Source organism: Chelonia mydas, chromosome 10, assembly GCF_015237465.2.
Source record: "Chelonia mydas isolate rCheMyd1 chromosome 10, rCheMyd1.pri.v2, whole genome shotgun sequence".
In the NCBI taxonomy this organism is placed as follows: domain Eukaryota; kingdom Metazoa; phylum Chordata; order Testudines; family Cheloniidae; genus Chelonia; species Chelonia mydas.
Genome location: NC_051250.2, coordinates 30,949,863 through 30,965,808, shown reverse-complemented (window position 1 = coordinate 30,965,808; position 15,946 = coordinate 30,949,863). Strand labels below are relative to the sequence as shown.

General features: G+C 51.9%; 1 protein-coding gene across 1 annotated transcript in view; it reads left to right on the top strand.

Moving 5' to 3' along the window:
* Positions 1-14,240, top strand: part of RHBDF1 (rhomboid 5 homolog 1) — a 112,369-nt gene extending 98,129 nt beyond the window's left edge. The window contains exons 9-18 of the mRNA XM_037911424.2: positions 342-453; positions 1,968-2,042; positions 2,839-3,000; positions 4,686-4,786; positions 6,295-6,358; positions 7,271-7,365; positions 10,209-10,284; positions 11,063-11,163; positions 11,524-11,677; positions 13,468-14,240. Coding sequence (XP_037767352.1) covers positions 342-453; positions 1,968-2,042; positions 2,839-3,000; positions 4,686-4,786; positions 6,295-6,358; positions 7,271-7,365; positions 10,209-10,284; positions 11,063-11,163; positions 11,524-11,677; positions 13,468-13,887 — 1,360 coding nt within the window. The 3' untranslated portion in view covers positions 13,888-14,240. The remainder of the gene's footprint in view (positions 1-341; positions 454-1,967; positions 2,043-2,838; positions 3,001-4,685; positions 4,787-6,294; positions 6,359-7,270; positions 7,366-10,208; positions 10,285-11,062; positions 11,164-11,523; positions 11,678-13,467) is intronic.
* The last annotated feature ends 1,706 nt before the right edge of the window (positions 14,241-15,946 follow it).

Sequence of the window (15,946 nt, the reverse complement as noted above, 5' to 3'; positions counted from 1 at the left end):
TGTCACGGAAACTTTGCACAAATGTTCATAAGAAGTGAATATGGCAGGGTGTGACCCCGGTTTCCAATCCTCCCTCCCTCCAAACCATTTCCTCCAGTCTTGTCCCAGCTCTAAATCGGCTTGTGACTGGTCCTCTGTGCTAATGAAAACCAGAAAAGACCATTGCTCACCTGTGCGTGGGGCCCAGGCATTACAGGTCACAGCAAAGCTCCTTTCAGACTGAAGTGCATGTGAATTAGCAGGTGTTTTGCTTATGCTCCAGGAGCAAAGACACCCCCAGAAAATATGAACATGATCTTGTTTCTGGCTCTGATCTGTGATTGTCTCCATCTCCTGTCTAGGCCTTTCTTCACCTACTGGGTCACCTTTGTGCATTCGCTCATCACAATCCTTGCTGTGTGTATCTATGGCATTGCCCCCGTGGGGTTTTCTCAACACGAAACTGTAGATTCAGTGAGTAAATCCTCTGCCAATCGGTATGAACTGTGCTTGTTTCTCAGCGATTGTTTGTTACCAGAGTCCCTGACCTCTCCCCACGTTCTGTAACTTGTCAGTGTGTTTCCTGACAACGGCCAATAGCTGGCAGCCAAATGTGCTCACCTGACGGTCTGGCAGCTGTAGTTGCATGCACACGCACACCTACAGGCCTATGCACCTGCCCATGTTCACACCTGCAGCCACACAGCGCACATGCATTCACGTACACATCTGCAGACTTGTAAATTCCCCACTGTGCAGAGGCCTGGCTGATTTTCAAGGGCAGCATGTTGCCTGGGCAGACAAACCTGCCTGTTGGGCTTGCCTGCCTGTGAGCTTTGGCTTCCTGCCATTAGTACTGAGTGATGGGAGACAAGCCCATCAGGGCTGGTAATTTCTGCATCTGTCAGATAGCAGCAACGTGGCACTGTTCAGCCTGAGGAGCAGGGTCCTGGCGGCCCATTGGCCCCCACAGCACGGGTTAGAAGGAAGGTGTCTGAGTGGAATCCTAGGCTGGGGTCTGGGGCAGAGCTGGAATTCAGCCAGGACTCCTGGGATAACACCTTACAATGTCATGAGGTATTAAGGGCTAGATTTGCAGGCTATGTTGAAGTGCTTGTACTAGTTCCCTTGCACAGGATCCTACACGTCCCTTCAAGTTTGTGCTTCCTCTGGCACCAGTTAACATCTAACAGCGCTCTCCCCTCCTCACTTGAGCCCAGAAGGGTGTTCACAGCAGGGAAACATTTATTTTTAGTGACACAGAGACAGGATTTCCCTTAAAATCCAAACAAATCCCAACCCACCTGTAGCGGCTGCACCATTCTATCCTGTCCCATGATCCTGCTCCTCCCAAAGGGTGAAAACGGGGTGTCACATTTTGGGAAGCTGAGCCCCGCTTCAAGAAAATACATCTCCACCCACCTCCTGTAGCCGGCCATGTGTTGACAAGGGCCCACACAACCCTCCCTCCCCTCCCCTGTGGGAGACACTTGTAGATAATCGTAGTATGATCCTTCCTCTTCTTTCCTGCGTGCTTTGATGTGCAATGCAGCAGTTTCCAAGGGTGACATTTAGAGCAGCATCCCAGGCATCTGAGTCTGCACCAGTGAAACGAACGGGGCAGGACACCGCTCTGGATTCACTTTTGGCAAACATTGCTGCATCCATCACACTTAGGGCATGTTTTCAAGGTTTTTTCTCACAACCAGAACAGATGGAGATGAAGGGGTCTATTAATGAAAGCTGAGGCTCTGGAGATCAATTGAGAGGCCAGGGCCAGCAATGCACACACCACTCCCTTCCGGTCCAGGGGACTGTTTGGAGAGATCTGGATTAAAAGAAACCTGAGCCTGATGACCTGCTATAGGGCTTCCGCTACCCCAGGCGTTGCAGGTTTCCAGTGCCCCTTTTTACCATTGCGCCTGCGCCCTGTGGTGCCCCTGCTGGCCATGTGGTTCAGAGGGGGCTGCTGCTTTCTTGTCTTGCAGGTCCTGATGAACAGGGGGATTTATGAAAACGTCAAATATGTTCAACAAGAAAACTTCTGGATTGGCCCCAGCTCGGTGAGTCCCACGAGTTCGGGTTGGGTTCCTGGCGCTGGGACAGATAGTACACCCACACCTTCATCTGAGGGGTTCAGCAGCTCTGCTGTTTCCGCATAGAGCGGTGAGCCTGGTGCAAGGGCCTGACCAGCCAGGGCGTGTCCAGTGACACTCAGGTCCCATGACTGGCGATTTGTGCTCTGGCATGCTTCCTAGTGGGCTTGTGGCCTTGCCCAGCCAAGCTTTTCAGGGTCCCATCACAGTGGCATTGCCTGCGCTGGGTGCCCCTGTAAAATGGGCTCATTCCCTGCTTAGGAAGCATGTGGTGTGTCTCTAGTGGGGTCTGCCCTCTGCTGCCTGGCACTTTGCAGCTTGGCCAGGGGAATTCCCTGCTGAAGATCTGGCTCTGCCTCTGTGGGGCACAAGCTGGGACATATCAAGTCCTGTAGGGGTCAATGCAACAGGGGTGGCTGCCCTAACTGGTGCTTTCCCCTCCACCCCTGCACCGGCACCAGCATGAGGGGGACCTTGCACAGGATGAAGATGATCCTTATTGTTTGGGGAGACTGACGGCACCTGTTTGGGATCATGTTTTATGTGTGAATATTGCTAGTTGTGCCCAGCCCCTTGCCCTCCCCCTTCATCCCCGCCTGCCTTGACTTGCCAGAGGCAGCTGTTGCCCAGCCTCCCCCTGCCTTCCTTTTCTCCTGGACCCCTTGCTGCCAAGCCTCTTCCTTCTCTCCTCCCCCAGAGACCTCCCTTCCCCCTTGGCCCCTGCATGACCCTCAGCTGAGCTCCTAGCCCTGTCTCTTTCCAGGAGGCCCTGATCCACTTGGGGGCGAAGTTCTCACCATGTATGAGGCAGGACCAGCAAGTGCATAACTTCATCAGTGCTACGCGAGAGAAGGAGAAGCACTCGGCCTGCTGTGTGCGCAATGACAAGTCGGGCTGTGTGCAGACCTCGGAGGAGGAATGCTCTGTGAGTGCCCCCACTGCAACCCACTCACAGCCCTGCACACCTCTCCTCCCTCACTGCTCATCATCACGCCTGCGGATGGGACCCCTAGGCCAGTCTCCCTGCCTGCCTGGCAGCTGTGACACCTCCAGCCTCCCTTCTCAGTTGGTGTGGACCTCTGCAGCCTCCCACCTACCTGGGTCTTGTATTCATTTAGATGGAATAAATGGGCCCAAAGAGTCAAAGGTGTTAACATGAGCCAGACACTGCCCATTAACAGTGTCTGACAACGTTCAGGGTTTGGGGAACACAGACTTCCGCCTGCTTAATACCATGGCAAACACACCACTACACATCCCGTGACCTTATTAAGATTCAGAAAAGAGAAAACAGTTTAAAACATTTGAAATGTAATTTTAACAACCTCTGTTGTTCCCTTTTCCTCTAGCTAGGAAGAGTTTTTAGAAGGGAAAAAAAATCTTGTTTGAGAGTCCCTGAGATGGTATCAAAGCAGGTAATAGCTGTCCTTTTGGGGAATAGAGAAGTCAGTTGAGCTGGGCTCAAGCTGTTGTTGTGAAAGTCTGATCCCCTTTCCCGGAAGGCAACACAAGACAAACACACACAAAGGGGACAGCAAAGACAGAAACTGCAGCTTCTGGCACTGGTGCTGCCTCACTTGCAGCCTTGCTACTGCGGAAACACAGGTGCAGCGCACGGTCTGATCCGCCACGCTGAGACCTGGCAAACTCATACCAGCATCATGTTCAGGGTGTTGCTTTTAAATGCCTTTTTGGTCACAGGCTTATAGCAGTGTTGCAAAATATACAGTCTTGGCTGCTAAGCCAGACTCTGGTTAGACAGAAGGGAAAAGAAGAGAGATAGGAAAGGGAAGAAGTAAGGTGGGGAAGGAAAGATAGACACAAGAGGTGTGTGTGACAGTCTCACATCCCAGGAGGCATCTGGGATTTAGCTGAAGCCCGTGGAGGTGGTGATGTCAGCTGGGTCCCTCTGGCTCAGTCTGGTCAGGGCATCTCTCAGGATCAGGATGACAAAGGCCCAACTGTGTCCTGGTGCATCCCGGGGTCCCAGAATGGTGGGGGTAACAGCCATAATAATAAAGCTTACTCCTTCTTGTCCACCCATCTCCCACTCAGCTGTTGTCAGCTTCTTGATTTTTTCCCCCTGAAGTGTGGTTTTTTTTTTTTTTTAAGGACCCCCAAAAGGGAGTGGTGGGAGAAATAGCCTGTCACGTCATTATTTTGTTCAACAATTAGACCTAATTTCTTTCACACCAATTTTGGTCCATTGATTTCTGATCTTGCATTTCTCTTGTTTCACAAACATGATCTTAACACAGTCCCTGAGTTATATTATTAGGCCTCTTCGTTTGGACCAATTCGGCCTGCCTCCCTCCCTTTCATACCTTTCCCCCTCGCCATTTGTTGTTATTGCTTATTGGAACAGTTTGTAAACTTTCCCTCACTTTTCTCAGCTGAGCTCACAATCAGGCTAAGTTTGTAGGCCGGTTGCCAAAAGTCTCCATACTCAGCGTGTGTGACCCCATCTCATTCTGATCCCCCAGCTCCCTGCTCAGTCACTGTGACCCCACCCGACCCCACCCCCAGATTGTTTCTGTGAATGCCTCTGCCTCCTAGAGCTCCTGGACCCTGTGGTGCTCAGTCGTGCCTCCTCTGCTCTCTCCTGCACAGTCCACCCTGGCCGTGTGGGTGAAATGGCCCCACCACCCCAGCACGCCAACACTGGCAGGAGGCAAGAGACAGTTTGGATCTGTTTGTCACCAGGATCCCAGGTAGGCACTGCCTGGCTCAGGGCTAGCTCAGCCTCTCTCCGCCTGGTGACCGTCAGGGGCTGCCGTGTCTGTGCAACAAGTCAGAGGAGTCATTGTGCGGAGTGGGGTGGGACTGCTCATTATCCTGGGGCTTCTTAAGGAAGTAGAGGCTGTTTGGAGAATGGGCCAGGCAAGGGGAGTGGATCCACAGCTGGAAAAGGAGACTGCTCTGGGCCTTGATTGGTGGAAGGAGCATGATTAGATGCTTACCCCAATATGGGAGCTGAGAGAGGTTCTGATGCATTCATATACCATGGGGCAAACTGTGCTGGACACAGGTGGGGGCACAGGGTCACTGGGTAGAGGAAGCGGGCACAGGGTGTCACTGGGTAGAGGTGGGGAAGGGGATGTGGAGTGTCACGGGGCAGGGAATGGGGCACAGCGTGGGGGCTGTGGGGAAGGGTGGTGCTTCTTAGAGACCAATTGGATACTTGGTCTAATTTCTGCTCCCCCTCCCCATGGGCATTGCTGTCCGCTTGTAGCCTGAATGCATCCGATGAAGTGAGCTGTAGCTCACGAAAGCTTATGCTCAAATAAATTTGTTAGTCTCTAAGGTGCCACAAGTACTCCTGTTCTTTTTGCCTGTAGCCTGTGCTTGATGTTCTCCCTGAGCCCCCAGCAGCATCCAGGCAGGGAGCTCCTGTGTGCCTGGCTCAGAACTGCTGGAATTCACCCTGCTTGAGCCATCCCATCCCGCACTGCACCTGCTCTGCCCTGCATGCCATCCCCTGCTCCCTACTCTGCAGTCTCCCTGCCTTCCTAGCTGCTTCCTGCTGAGCTGGCAGCACAGGCCCCACCTGCATGCAGCTCTGTGACTATGGCAAATACCACAGAAGCCCACAATCCATGGGAGCCACCCTGGCTGGCCTGTCGCTTCCCTTCCTGTGGCTCCACCCTGCCCTCTGTTGGAGCCATGTATTTCCCTGGAGCATCCAGACTCCTGAGAATCTCCCTGGGACTCCCTGTGCAGGGGGGAAATGTGCATTGGGGGATTGCTGGTAGCTGGGTGTGGGGCTGGCCCTGCGTGGAGAGGAGTCTGAGAGCTGGCAGACAGGGCAGAGTTGGGGTGCTCTGTCAGGTAGCTGGCCAGCCAGCTTGCTGCTCAGCAAGTGGCCCAGATGCTGGTAGAATCAGCTAATGCACCAGGAAGTCGAGGTGTTCCCCTTCAAGTGACTGCATTTCAGTCAGCATCACAGCACCATGAAAAGTGCTCTCAATACGGAGGCCTCGGTTCCTGTGGCACAACACTGCCAATGGCAGCTTGGACAATCTGACCTTGAGCGATCCCTGACTCAGCCTAACCTGTCCTCAGCCCTACAGACATTGCACATGAGCTTGGAGGAAACCCTGGGGATTGCGGCAGGAGCATGGTGCTGTAGCTCCTGGCAGTGGGGGTTCTCCTCCCCGGCCTGCGCCTGTCTGCTGCTGCCTGGTTTGTCCAGCTGATCTGTTGGATTTTGTTGCCTCAGGGTTTGTGAGCAGCCAGCATCGATGGATCCCCATGAATGGCCTGATGACATCACCAAATGGCCGGTGAGCATTGCTAGAATCACGATGGGGGGCAGGGAGTTGCAGGCCAGGGTTGGCAGAGACTGTGCCAAGCACACCAGCCTCACAGCTGCCCAAGGAACAGAGGCGCTAGAGATGGGCTCGTTCACTTCATCACCATAAAGATGCTTTGCACATCCTCTACTGACCAGTCAGTGGGAATTCCAGGCCCTCAGACAGAAATCAGTGCTGTGTGCAGGGGGAGGGTGAAGGATCAGGGGCAGCCCCAGGAGATGCTTCCTCTTTCAGAGAGCCAGGAGACACAGAAAGGGAAGAGCTGGGCAAGGGCTGTGCGGGGCCCAGGCTGCTTTGGGGACTGACTTTGCCCACAGCTACCACTAGTGTGGGGGAGCCCCGAGCATAGCTCGGCCAGGCCTTTGGATCTTTGAACAGTGACTCCAGTCAGCTGAGATTTTGAACCTTTGATCTGACTGTGGTATTTGGGAGGGGAAAAGCAGCCAGGCCAGGATAGACAGGCCTGGATTCACTGCACTAGGCCAGCCTGCTGAGTGCTCTCCTGAGGGCTGACTGTTAAGGCTGCTTCTCCCAGTCAGAAGCCAAGGGAACTGTTGTAACTGGGAGGAGCCTGCATGGGCTGCTAGGATTTTGCTCCTGTGCTTGTGGAGCCCATCTTGGGGAGAGGGCTGGCTGGGCCACCCAACTGGCAGCTAAAAAGCTATGTATGATCAGGTTGTTCTGTTGCAAACCTGGGTGTATCCCCATTAACCGCTCCCTTGCAAAATCAGATGGAGGTAGAACGTGGCCACAGCACCAGCCCCGTCCCCTCCCAGAACCTGGTCACAGGTGGCTCAGAGTATGGCCACAGCACCCTCCCCACATGTCAGGTGGCGGAAAGGTTTCCACATCCATCTCATTCCATTTGTTATTGTTATCCAGATCTGCACCAAAAACAGCGCTGGGAATTATACCAACCACCTTCATATGGACTGCGTGATCACAGGCAGGCCCTGCTGTATTGGGACCAAAGGAAGGTAATGGAGGCCACCTGCCCATCTGCAGAGGGCTGCAAATAGGATGAGGCATGCAGTGCATTTGCAGAGGCTTCGTGCGATTTGCATGTAGGTACGGGGGACTTGTCCTTCTCCACAGAGGGTAGTGTCTCTCTGGCTATGTGCGGCCCAGGGCACTACTGTGAAAGGGAAATCAGACAGAAACGGAACCAACTCAGGCTTGTGCATCTAGAGAGCCAGGCCCTGCCTTGTGTGGAATGGGGAGGAGCAGAAAGGTAGAAGCCAGAGGCTCCAGCAGAGAGGGCCAGGGGACAGCATGCTTCGTAGCCCCCCTCACCCTCTGCATTTCCCACCCCTGGCAGCAGCTTCTGGCCAGCACAGAATGTGTGCAAGGGTCTAGAGCATTGGTTGCTGAGCCACCTTTTTGACACTGCAGAACACTAAGAATGGACTGACCTGTTCTTCAGATCTGGAGCCCTCATGTTTGTTCCTCGTTGAGGGGAATAAATGTTTTCCTTGCCCATCTGATGATCTGGTAGTGCTTTGGGGTGGTCCAGCAGCCTGCCATCCCCTGCTGAGTGCAGTGTAGACTGAATGGGCCTCTCATTTTGTCATGCTGGAAATGGAGGTGGTCTTTGTACACATAGGTTAAGGTGTGTCCCTTGCCCTGGGTAGCTGACAGGCCAAAGCTAGACTCTGGCAGTGGCTGAGTGGAGGAAGCTGTGGGGATTACAGTGAGGCGGGAGGGAGAGCTCCTGGAGCATGACAGAGTTATGGAGAGATCTGACGGAGGATGGAAGGCACTTGGTAGTGACGTTAGGGAGGCTGTGCCAGACGCAGGAGCAGCACGAGCCAGCGTACAAAGCAGAGTGTACGAGGAGCAGAAAGGAAAGCGTGTTGGGAGGGGAGCTGGGGAAAAAGAGCAGAGATGGCAGGTTCTATAGTGAGGGCTGGGTGCTTGAATTTGATGTGGTAAGTAACAGGTGCTGATGTGGCCAGGGGGACAGGGAAGGCATTTTGGAGGGATGGGGGGAGCAGGGAGAAGCGGGCAGACCAGAGAGGGGCAAGTTACAGTGATGGGAGAGCCCTGTGCTGGGGGTCTCTTAAGCAGGAGGGGAGACATGCTCCTGGGATTGGCTCATATGTAATGACAGGGTCACAGTCAGTCCGGGTGCCTGTCCTTCCTGGCAGGAGGAATGATTAGCAGCTGCTATAGTCCCAGATACCCTGGCTGGCCAGATCCTCAGGTAGGGCGAGGAGCTGTCAGTAGAGGTTAGATAATAATGGACAGGGAATCAATCAGTGCTGCAAACCATGAGTGTGGTGGTCTGGCTGGCTTTCAGCAAGAGGAACTTCTTGCTCTTTATACAGGTGCCCCTTTGGCCAATATGGATAGCCAATAATTGGGGTCTTGTGGGGTTGTTCCATTAGGAGGGGAAATTGATTATAAGAGTCAGGTATTTCTTTCGTGCGATCCTGTTTATTTACAAAGAATAGACACAGAGTCCTGTTCCCTGGAACATGGGAGGAACAAATAACAAAAGTTCCTTGCTCACAAGTTGAAAGTCTGCCTCTCCAGTGAGTCCTGTGCCCTGAGAAGCTGTCTGTGATCTCTTTCAGGGCTACACTAGTTTTTCTGGCTTTCTCCTTTTGCGCAGGAACACACAGCTGCAACCAATCAATCCCTCAGCCCCTGTATTTGCAATCACTGCTAGGGAAACTCTGAGACCACATTGCTTAATTGTGTCCTTGGGCTGTAGCTTCTTGTTTCCAGTTATCACTACATAAAGGGTTATTTAATTGCTCCTTCTGTGATTTTTCTATAGACCAATTTGTTAGCAGCCATTAGCACCTTCCAGCATAATCACATGGTGGTGGTGCCCAGAGAACTGATCAGGATCCGTGTGTTAGGCACTGTACACATATAGAGGCAGACACAGTCCCTGCCTCAAGTTTCTCACAGTGTAAGAAAGTCCTGCAATGGATGCTGTAGTACTTAGATTTAGAGACCCTCAAGATTGTGGCAGACTCACTGTCTGCCACTCCTTTAGCTAGGAAATCAATGGACTAGGGTTATTATTCCTTCAGGGAGATCCTTAGTTCTTGGTTCCAATCTGACTCATGGAACAAAATCCCAATAGAAATCAATGCCTTCTTGTACAGCCTTGTCTACACGGGCTGCATAGCTGTTGGTGTAGTAGTGCAACTACTAATATAGACATGATTCACACATTTGATGGGATTTGCACAAGTGTAAATTGTGTCTATGCTAGAGCTGTGCAGCTAGACTGGAGGCTGATGTTCAGGGTACATTAAGCCCAGGAGTGCCCTGAAGCATGATGAGCACCTCCCAGAAAGAAGGGAAGACCTGGTCTCTGCACAAAAAGGGTTTACAGGCAAGGGTCCTAGACAGAAAGGGGAAGGGCAGCACAAGCCAGCTCCTGTGCTTCCTCAGGACTACCCAGGGCATTAGGCTGTTGGGCGGTGACCCCTTGCTGGGTGAGACATGGTAGTGACTTTGAGCCGGGATTTACTGAGGTGCCAAAGGTGACTCAAGGTGCGTTTTGGGAGGATATTGGTGAGGGCTCCGTTTGCTGGGTGGATTGTTCAGAGTGGTTCCCTGGCTCTAATGGGGACATCACCACACACAATGGCAGCAGAAAGGATGGCACAAATGCCCCTGGCAGGGAGAGGCTACAGCAATGGTGGGGAAGCACATCTCTGAATCCTGTACAGTGTGGTGCCAATTTTGGGGCCTGGACTCAGGGTATAAGGGGGTCTGAAGCCTGCAGAGCATGACTGGCTCCAAGAGGGCAGCAGGTGCTATTAATAGCACAAATGAATCTTGCTGTTTCCCTCCCCAGGTGTGAAATAACATCCCGAGAGTATTGTGATTTCATGCGGGGCTATTTCCATGAGGAGGCAACGCTCTGCTCCCAGGTACGGCCAAGGCTGCAGGGCAGGTTCTCATGGCCACTCTCTCCTCCCTCCCCTCACTCTTCTCTTTCCTTCTCCCCCGTCTCCTCCAAGTGGCGTGGTGAGATTTGGGCAAGATTTTGCATCTTTCCTTCCCTTCGCTTGGGAGCCCCTTGCTGTGCCCCACAGCGGGCCCCATGTGAGGCGGCACTGCCCGCAGAGCTCTCCTGCCTTTATTCAAATGGGGGTGGGTGGTTAGGCCCGGCTCTGAGCCACAAACAGGTTAGAAAAGGCAACTCTTCCCTCTCTGGAGACCAGTGCAGGATTTGTGCTCCAGGCAGCCCCCTAGCCCTGCAGGGATTCAGGAATGAGTGTGGGGATGGGGGTGGGAACTGAGGTACCAGAACTCTGGTTCTAGTTCTGCTCATGATGTGCTTTGTGGTCTTTTTACTTCCTCTCCATGAAGAGGGGAGAATATGACTTCCCTGCTCTGTGGGCGGAGGAGGGTAACTGGAGAGTTGCAGGGAGTAACTCAGGGCAGGTGCACAGAGCACCAATACCCGTATGGAGGCTCCCCTACTGACAGGAAGTCAGGTGAGTGGGCTCCCCCATGTGAGCAGGGGGAAGATGCATATCTTCCTGTAGGGGGCAGTCACGCAGGTGCAGAGTTGCCTAGATTCTGTGGCACTCGGCACATTACAATGAGACAGGCAGAGCAATACCTTTGTGTGGCAGAAGGGGGCAGCATACTCTAGCCTGACATAGACCCTCCAGGCTTCCAGCTGACCTTGCTCTCTATTAGGTGCACTGCATGGATGATGTCTGTGGCCTCCTGCCCTTCCTAAACCCAGAGATTCCTGACCAGTTCTACCGCCTCTGGCTCTCCCTCTTCCTCCACGCTGGGTAAGTCTCACTGCAAAAACAAACCAGTGTCTGCCACTGTCATGGCGAGGGCGGAGTGTCTGTGTGTGTGGGATACCTGGGCATGGTGCTCATTGGCTCCCTGCAAGAGGTGGGGAGTGGTTATCCCTGCTTGGGTGTGTTACAGGCAGTGCTCAGCAGGGGGCCAGTCTCCTCTGCACCTCAAATAAGTTACAAATATTTCATGTTCTTGGCCCCAGTGCTCTCTGGGGCCATGGACTGAAGTGCATGTGGGAGGCAAGCCAGAGGCCATGGGTGAGCCTGGGGCAGGGATTACAGAGCAGGACTGCACACGACCTTAGTAGCTGCTGCTTCAGCTCTGGTGTTCTCCTGATTTGGTAGGATCCTGCACTGCCTGGTTTCAGTCTGTTTCCAGATGACCATCCTGCGAGACCTGGAAAAGCTGGCAGGCTGGCATCGCATCTCCATCATCTACCTGCTCAGCGGCATCACGGGGAACCTGGCCAGTGCAATATTCCTGCCCTACAGAGCAGAGGTAGGTCTCTGGCAGGCGAGCAGGCCCAGTTACCTGCTGGGAGCACTGAATCCTACATCACCCAGCCCTAACACACCCACCTCCAGTTACCTTCTGTAGCCACAGCCCAGACTGGGGACCCCAGAGTGGCCCAACTCCTCCTTTGTGGACACCACTTGGATAAGGAGCTGGATGACAGCTCCTGGCATTTCAGTCTCCACTGCCACTTTTGTCATGGGCCATCTCTGCATCTCCCTGGCCTGTGAGGCAGAGGGCTGCACTACTGGCCACTGACCAGCTGGTCCAGTTGCTGAGCAGTAAAATCCCCAGAGCGCTCCGGACCCTCTGAGGGTCTTGCCCTTTCAGGACATGGCCCCGAGAAACAGGAGTGAGGCCAGGCCCTGCCCACAGTCCTGAGGAGGCAGTGAGATGGCCCAGCATGACAGGGGGCCCATCTTGAGTTACCCTAGTGCAGGGGCTCAGGCCCCTGACAGAGCAGAGACTGAGAGCTCCACAGCTAATGTCCAAGAGCTGTTGCACCACTGCTGTAGCGCTTAAATGAAGATACTTCTGTGCCGACAGGAGAGCTTCTCCATGTCCCTGAGAGGCAGTAGCTTTGTTGATGGGAGAATCTCCCGGTGACACGGCGCTGTCTACACTGGGGGTTAGGTTGGTATAACTAGGTCCCTCAGGGCTGTGGATTTTTCATACCCTTGAGTGACGTAGTGTAGAACTGGCCTTAAACAGAATCCCAGCAATGGGAGTTGCTACTGCCACCAGGCCTCCCCAGCCAGGCATGGCCCACTCTTTACCCCTGAAAATGATCTTGAGCATGTTTGTACTGCAGGTAGGAGCAATATGCCTGCACTCTTCCACAAATGGTCACTGCCTTTAGGCTGCTGGCTATGGGCAGGCCCTGATCTTAAAAGGCTGAGTGTTCCCATGGCAGGGAAAAAGGGGCAAACAACTAAAACAGACTGTCATGGCAGGAGAAGCACATACAATATTATCCCACACCTTCCTCCATCTCTCTCACCTCACACCTTCTCCCTGCTCCCATCCTCTAAGACCCCACTGTATCCAGCAGCCAAAGTCCTCTCATGCTCCCAGCTGATGTCCTGATGCATTTTGGAAGAATGGTAGAGCCTAGAGCAGTGATACTCAGACTGAGGCTCGCGAGCAGCAAGTGTTTCTTTAATATGTCTCCTGAGGCCTCTTTGGAGCACACGACATTAAAACACTGGTTAATAACTTAGATTGATTAATAATTAAAATCACACCATCAGGCTGTTTTACTATATTATTAACCAACTATAGTTGATGATAATATACGTGGTCAGTCATTCTGCTGTGAGAATATATAGCACTATAATAAATGAAACAATGAATTCACACCACTGTGGCTCTTTTGGGTAATGTTGATAGCTACTTTGGCTCCTGAACCACTGAGGCCTGAGTATCACTGGCCTAGAGGATACCTTGTATTCCTCACCCCTGGATACTGGTATCTAGCTTGGGCTGTATAGCATGCTTGTTGCTTGAATGCTGCCCTACAAGGAGTGAAGGCTGAATCAAACTGGCAGAAGACCTGATGCAGATACTCTCCCCCTCCCTCCCCCCCCAGTAGAAAATGGCTCCCCTGTTAGCTGTTGACTCAGAATGAGGCAGCTCCTCAGAGTCACTGACATGGAGCATTCCAGTGGCTGATAGCAAGAGACACACCTCTGTGAAGCTGAGACCTGGCAGGAGCAATCATTAGCTGGGTTGGTTTGGTCTCACTCTCTGTAACCTGTGTCGTCCTCCTCCTGCAGGTGGGCCCCGCAGGATCCCAGTTTGGAATCCTGGCCTGTCTCTTTGTGGAACTCTTCCAGAGCTGGCAGATCCTGGCACGGCCATGGAGGGCCTTCTTCAAGCTGTTGGCTGTGGTGCTCTTCCTCTTTGCCTTTGGCCTCCTGCCTTGGATTGATAACTTTGCCCACATTTCAGGATTCATCAGTGGCCTCTTCTTGTCCTTTGCCTTCCTGCCCTACATTAGCTTTGGGAAATTTGATTTATATCGGAAGCGATGCCAGATTATAGTGTTCCAGCTCATCTTCATTGGACTCTTCTCAGGACTCGTGATTCTGTTCTATTTCTATCCGATCAAGTGTGAATGGTGTGAGTTCCTCACATGTATTCCATTCACAGACAAGTTCTGTGAGAAATATGATCTAGACGCACAGCTCCACTGAAAGGCGAAGACTGGCTTCTCAAGCAGGTCCTGGAGTTGGATTGTCTTTGCAGCTGCTGGGCCAGTTCCACATGGACAACACCTCCTCATCCCGTGACACATCTAACCCTGACCATGGTTAATTTAAACTGTCTTGTCAGCCCTTGGCAGACCTATTTTGCCTTATCTCAGAAGACTTGCACATTTTCTGAAAACAGAACAATTGTGCCTTGTTCAATTTATTGAACCTTTTCTGCTGCCATATTTTTATTACACTACTTTAATACTACATTTTTAACCAGATTTGTTTACTACTGCTAAGGTGGTGATTAAATAGAAAGGTAGCGTTTTAGCTACTGTTAACTATTCTGCACAGTCTATGGCTATATTTGTTTGCTTTATCCTAAGCACTTTGTCTCCGGCACCTACTGGCCACGTCCTTTCCCTTTGTCTGCAGCATTAGGTTCCATGTCTTAGGGTTTCACAGTCCCAGCAGGATGATTCTACTTTATTGTTTCGTAGCAGTTGCCATAATGAATTCTCTATAGCCGTGTACATGCTCACCATTTTGTAGGCTAAGCCCTTGAGCCTTTGTGGCAGTGGAACAAGTCATAAAGAGCCTAGTAATGGCTCTTTATGTGAAATCAGTGTGATAAGTATCATGAGCTGCTTCTTGCTAGACTCACTTGTACTTGTAGTGAACCATGCCTATTTGCTCCCTTCACCTTAACTGCCCTGAATCCACCTGCTTGACTTGCTTGTAGTACAAAACCCAGGATCTCTGCCAATCTGACCCAGAGAAAAAAATTCTTCCTGACCCCAAATATGGCAATCAGTTAAACACTGAGTATGTGGGCAAGACTCACCAGCCAGAGACTTGGGAAAGAATTCTCTGTGGTAACTCAGAGCCTTCCCCATCTTGTGTCCCATCACCAGCCATGGGCATTTCTATTTTTTTGTTAGGTTGACACAACTGATTAAAAGAGCTTTAGGACTCTTGAGACCAAATAGGTCCCTTTTTAATTTCCTGTTTCTCTTTCGTTCCTATCTGTACATTCTGTCCTCTCCTCTTTACTAGGCTATAGAGCAGAGGTTCCCAAACTGTGGGGCTTGGATGACTATTTGGGGGACATAGCTGGGGCCCAGGCCAACCCCCATGCCCAGGGAACAGAGGTAAGAGGCGATATGACTCTGAAAAGTTTGGGGAGCACTGCTATAGAGCATCCTTGTTAACAGTTCCTCCCCTAAGGGATGTCTCTCTCTGAACCTGTTGGCTATCCCCCAGCCCTTAGTTTAACTCCTCCTCTCCAACCTTTTTAATTTTACATACCAGCAGTCTGATTCCATTTAGGTGGAGCCCAGCCTTCCTGTATAGGCTCCTCCTTTCCTCAAAAGATTCCCCAGTTCCTAATAAACCTAAAACCCTCCTCCCTACACCATGACACCTGCACACTGAACCCCTGCAATTCTAACTGGCTCTGTGTGTGGAACTGGAAACGCTTCAGAATGCTACCAGAGATATCTTGGACTTTAGAGGTTTTCTAGCAAGGTGGCACAGCTGTGTGGGAACCTTCACAGAGAATTCTTCCAAAATGTTTAAATTCTCGGTTGACTGGGTAGTGATTCAGTAGCTATAGGAACAGGATGAATATTGACTAGTATAGGCCCTGATCCTGTACACCTTCCACTCCTCCTTCAAACCCATCACACCATTTTTATTACATTTATTTAAACACACACAGGCTGGTGTTCTGCAACATGGAGCTGCTGTCATCTTGTTTTATAGATGCCAGTTCCTTGTTCCAAGGCCATCACATCCTTCCTGTCTCACCAAGGGAGCAAGCTCCTGGAGGTAGGGCAGCACAAAAGCAACAAATGCCATGGTTTTCCATACAGGCCAGTCCTCTGACTGTGTGCACGCTCTCTAGCTGCTGTTGGTCTGATTCCCATCTCCTGGGCTCAAGGCCTCAAGCCTCCATTTATGGCTTCTTAGAGGCAATGCTCCACACTTTTACCATTTTTTTAAGCTTGCAGTAGCTCAGGCTCAATTCTGCCTCTCTGTGGTCTGGATTGCTTCATGA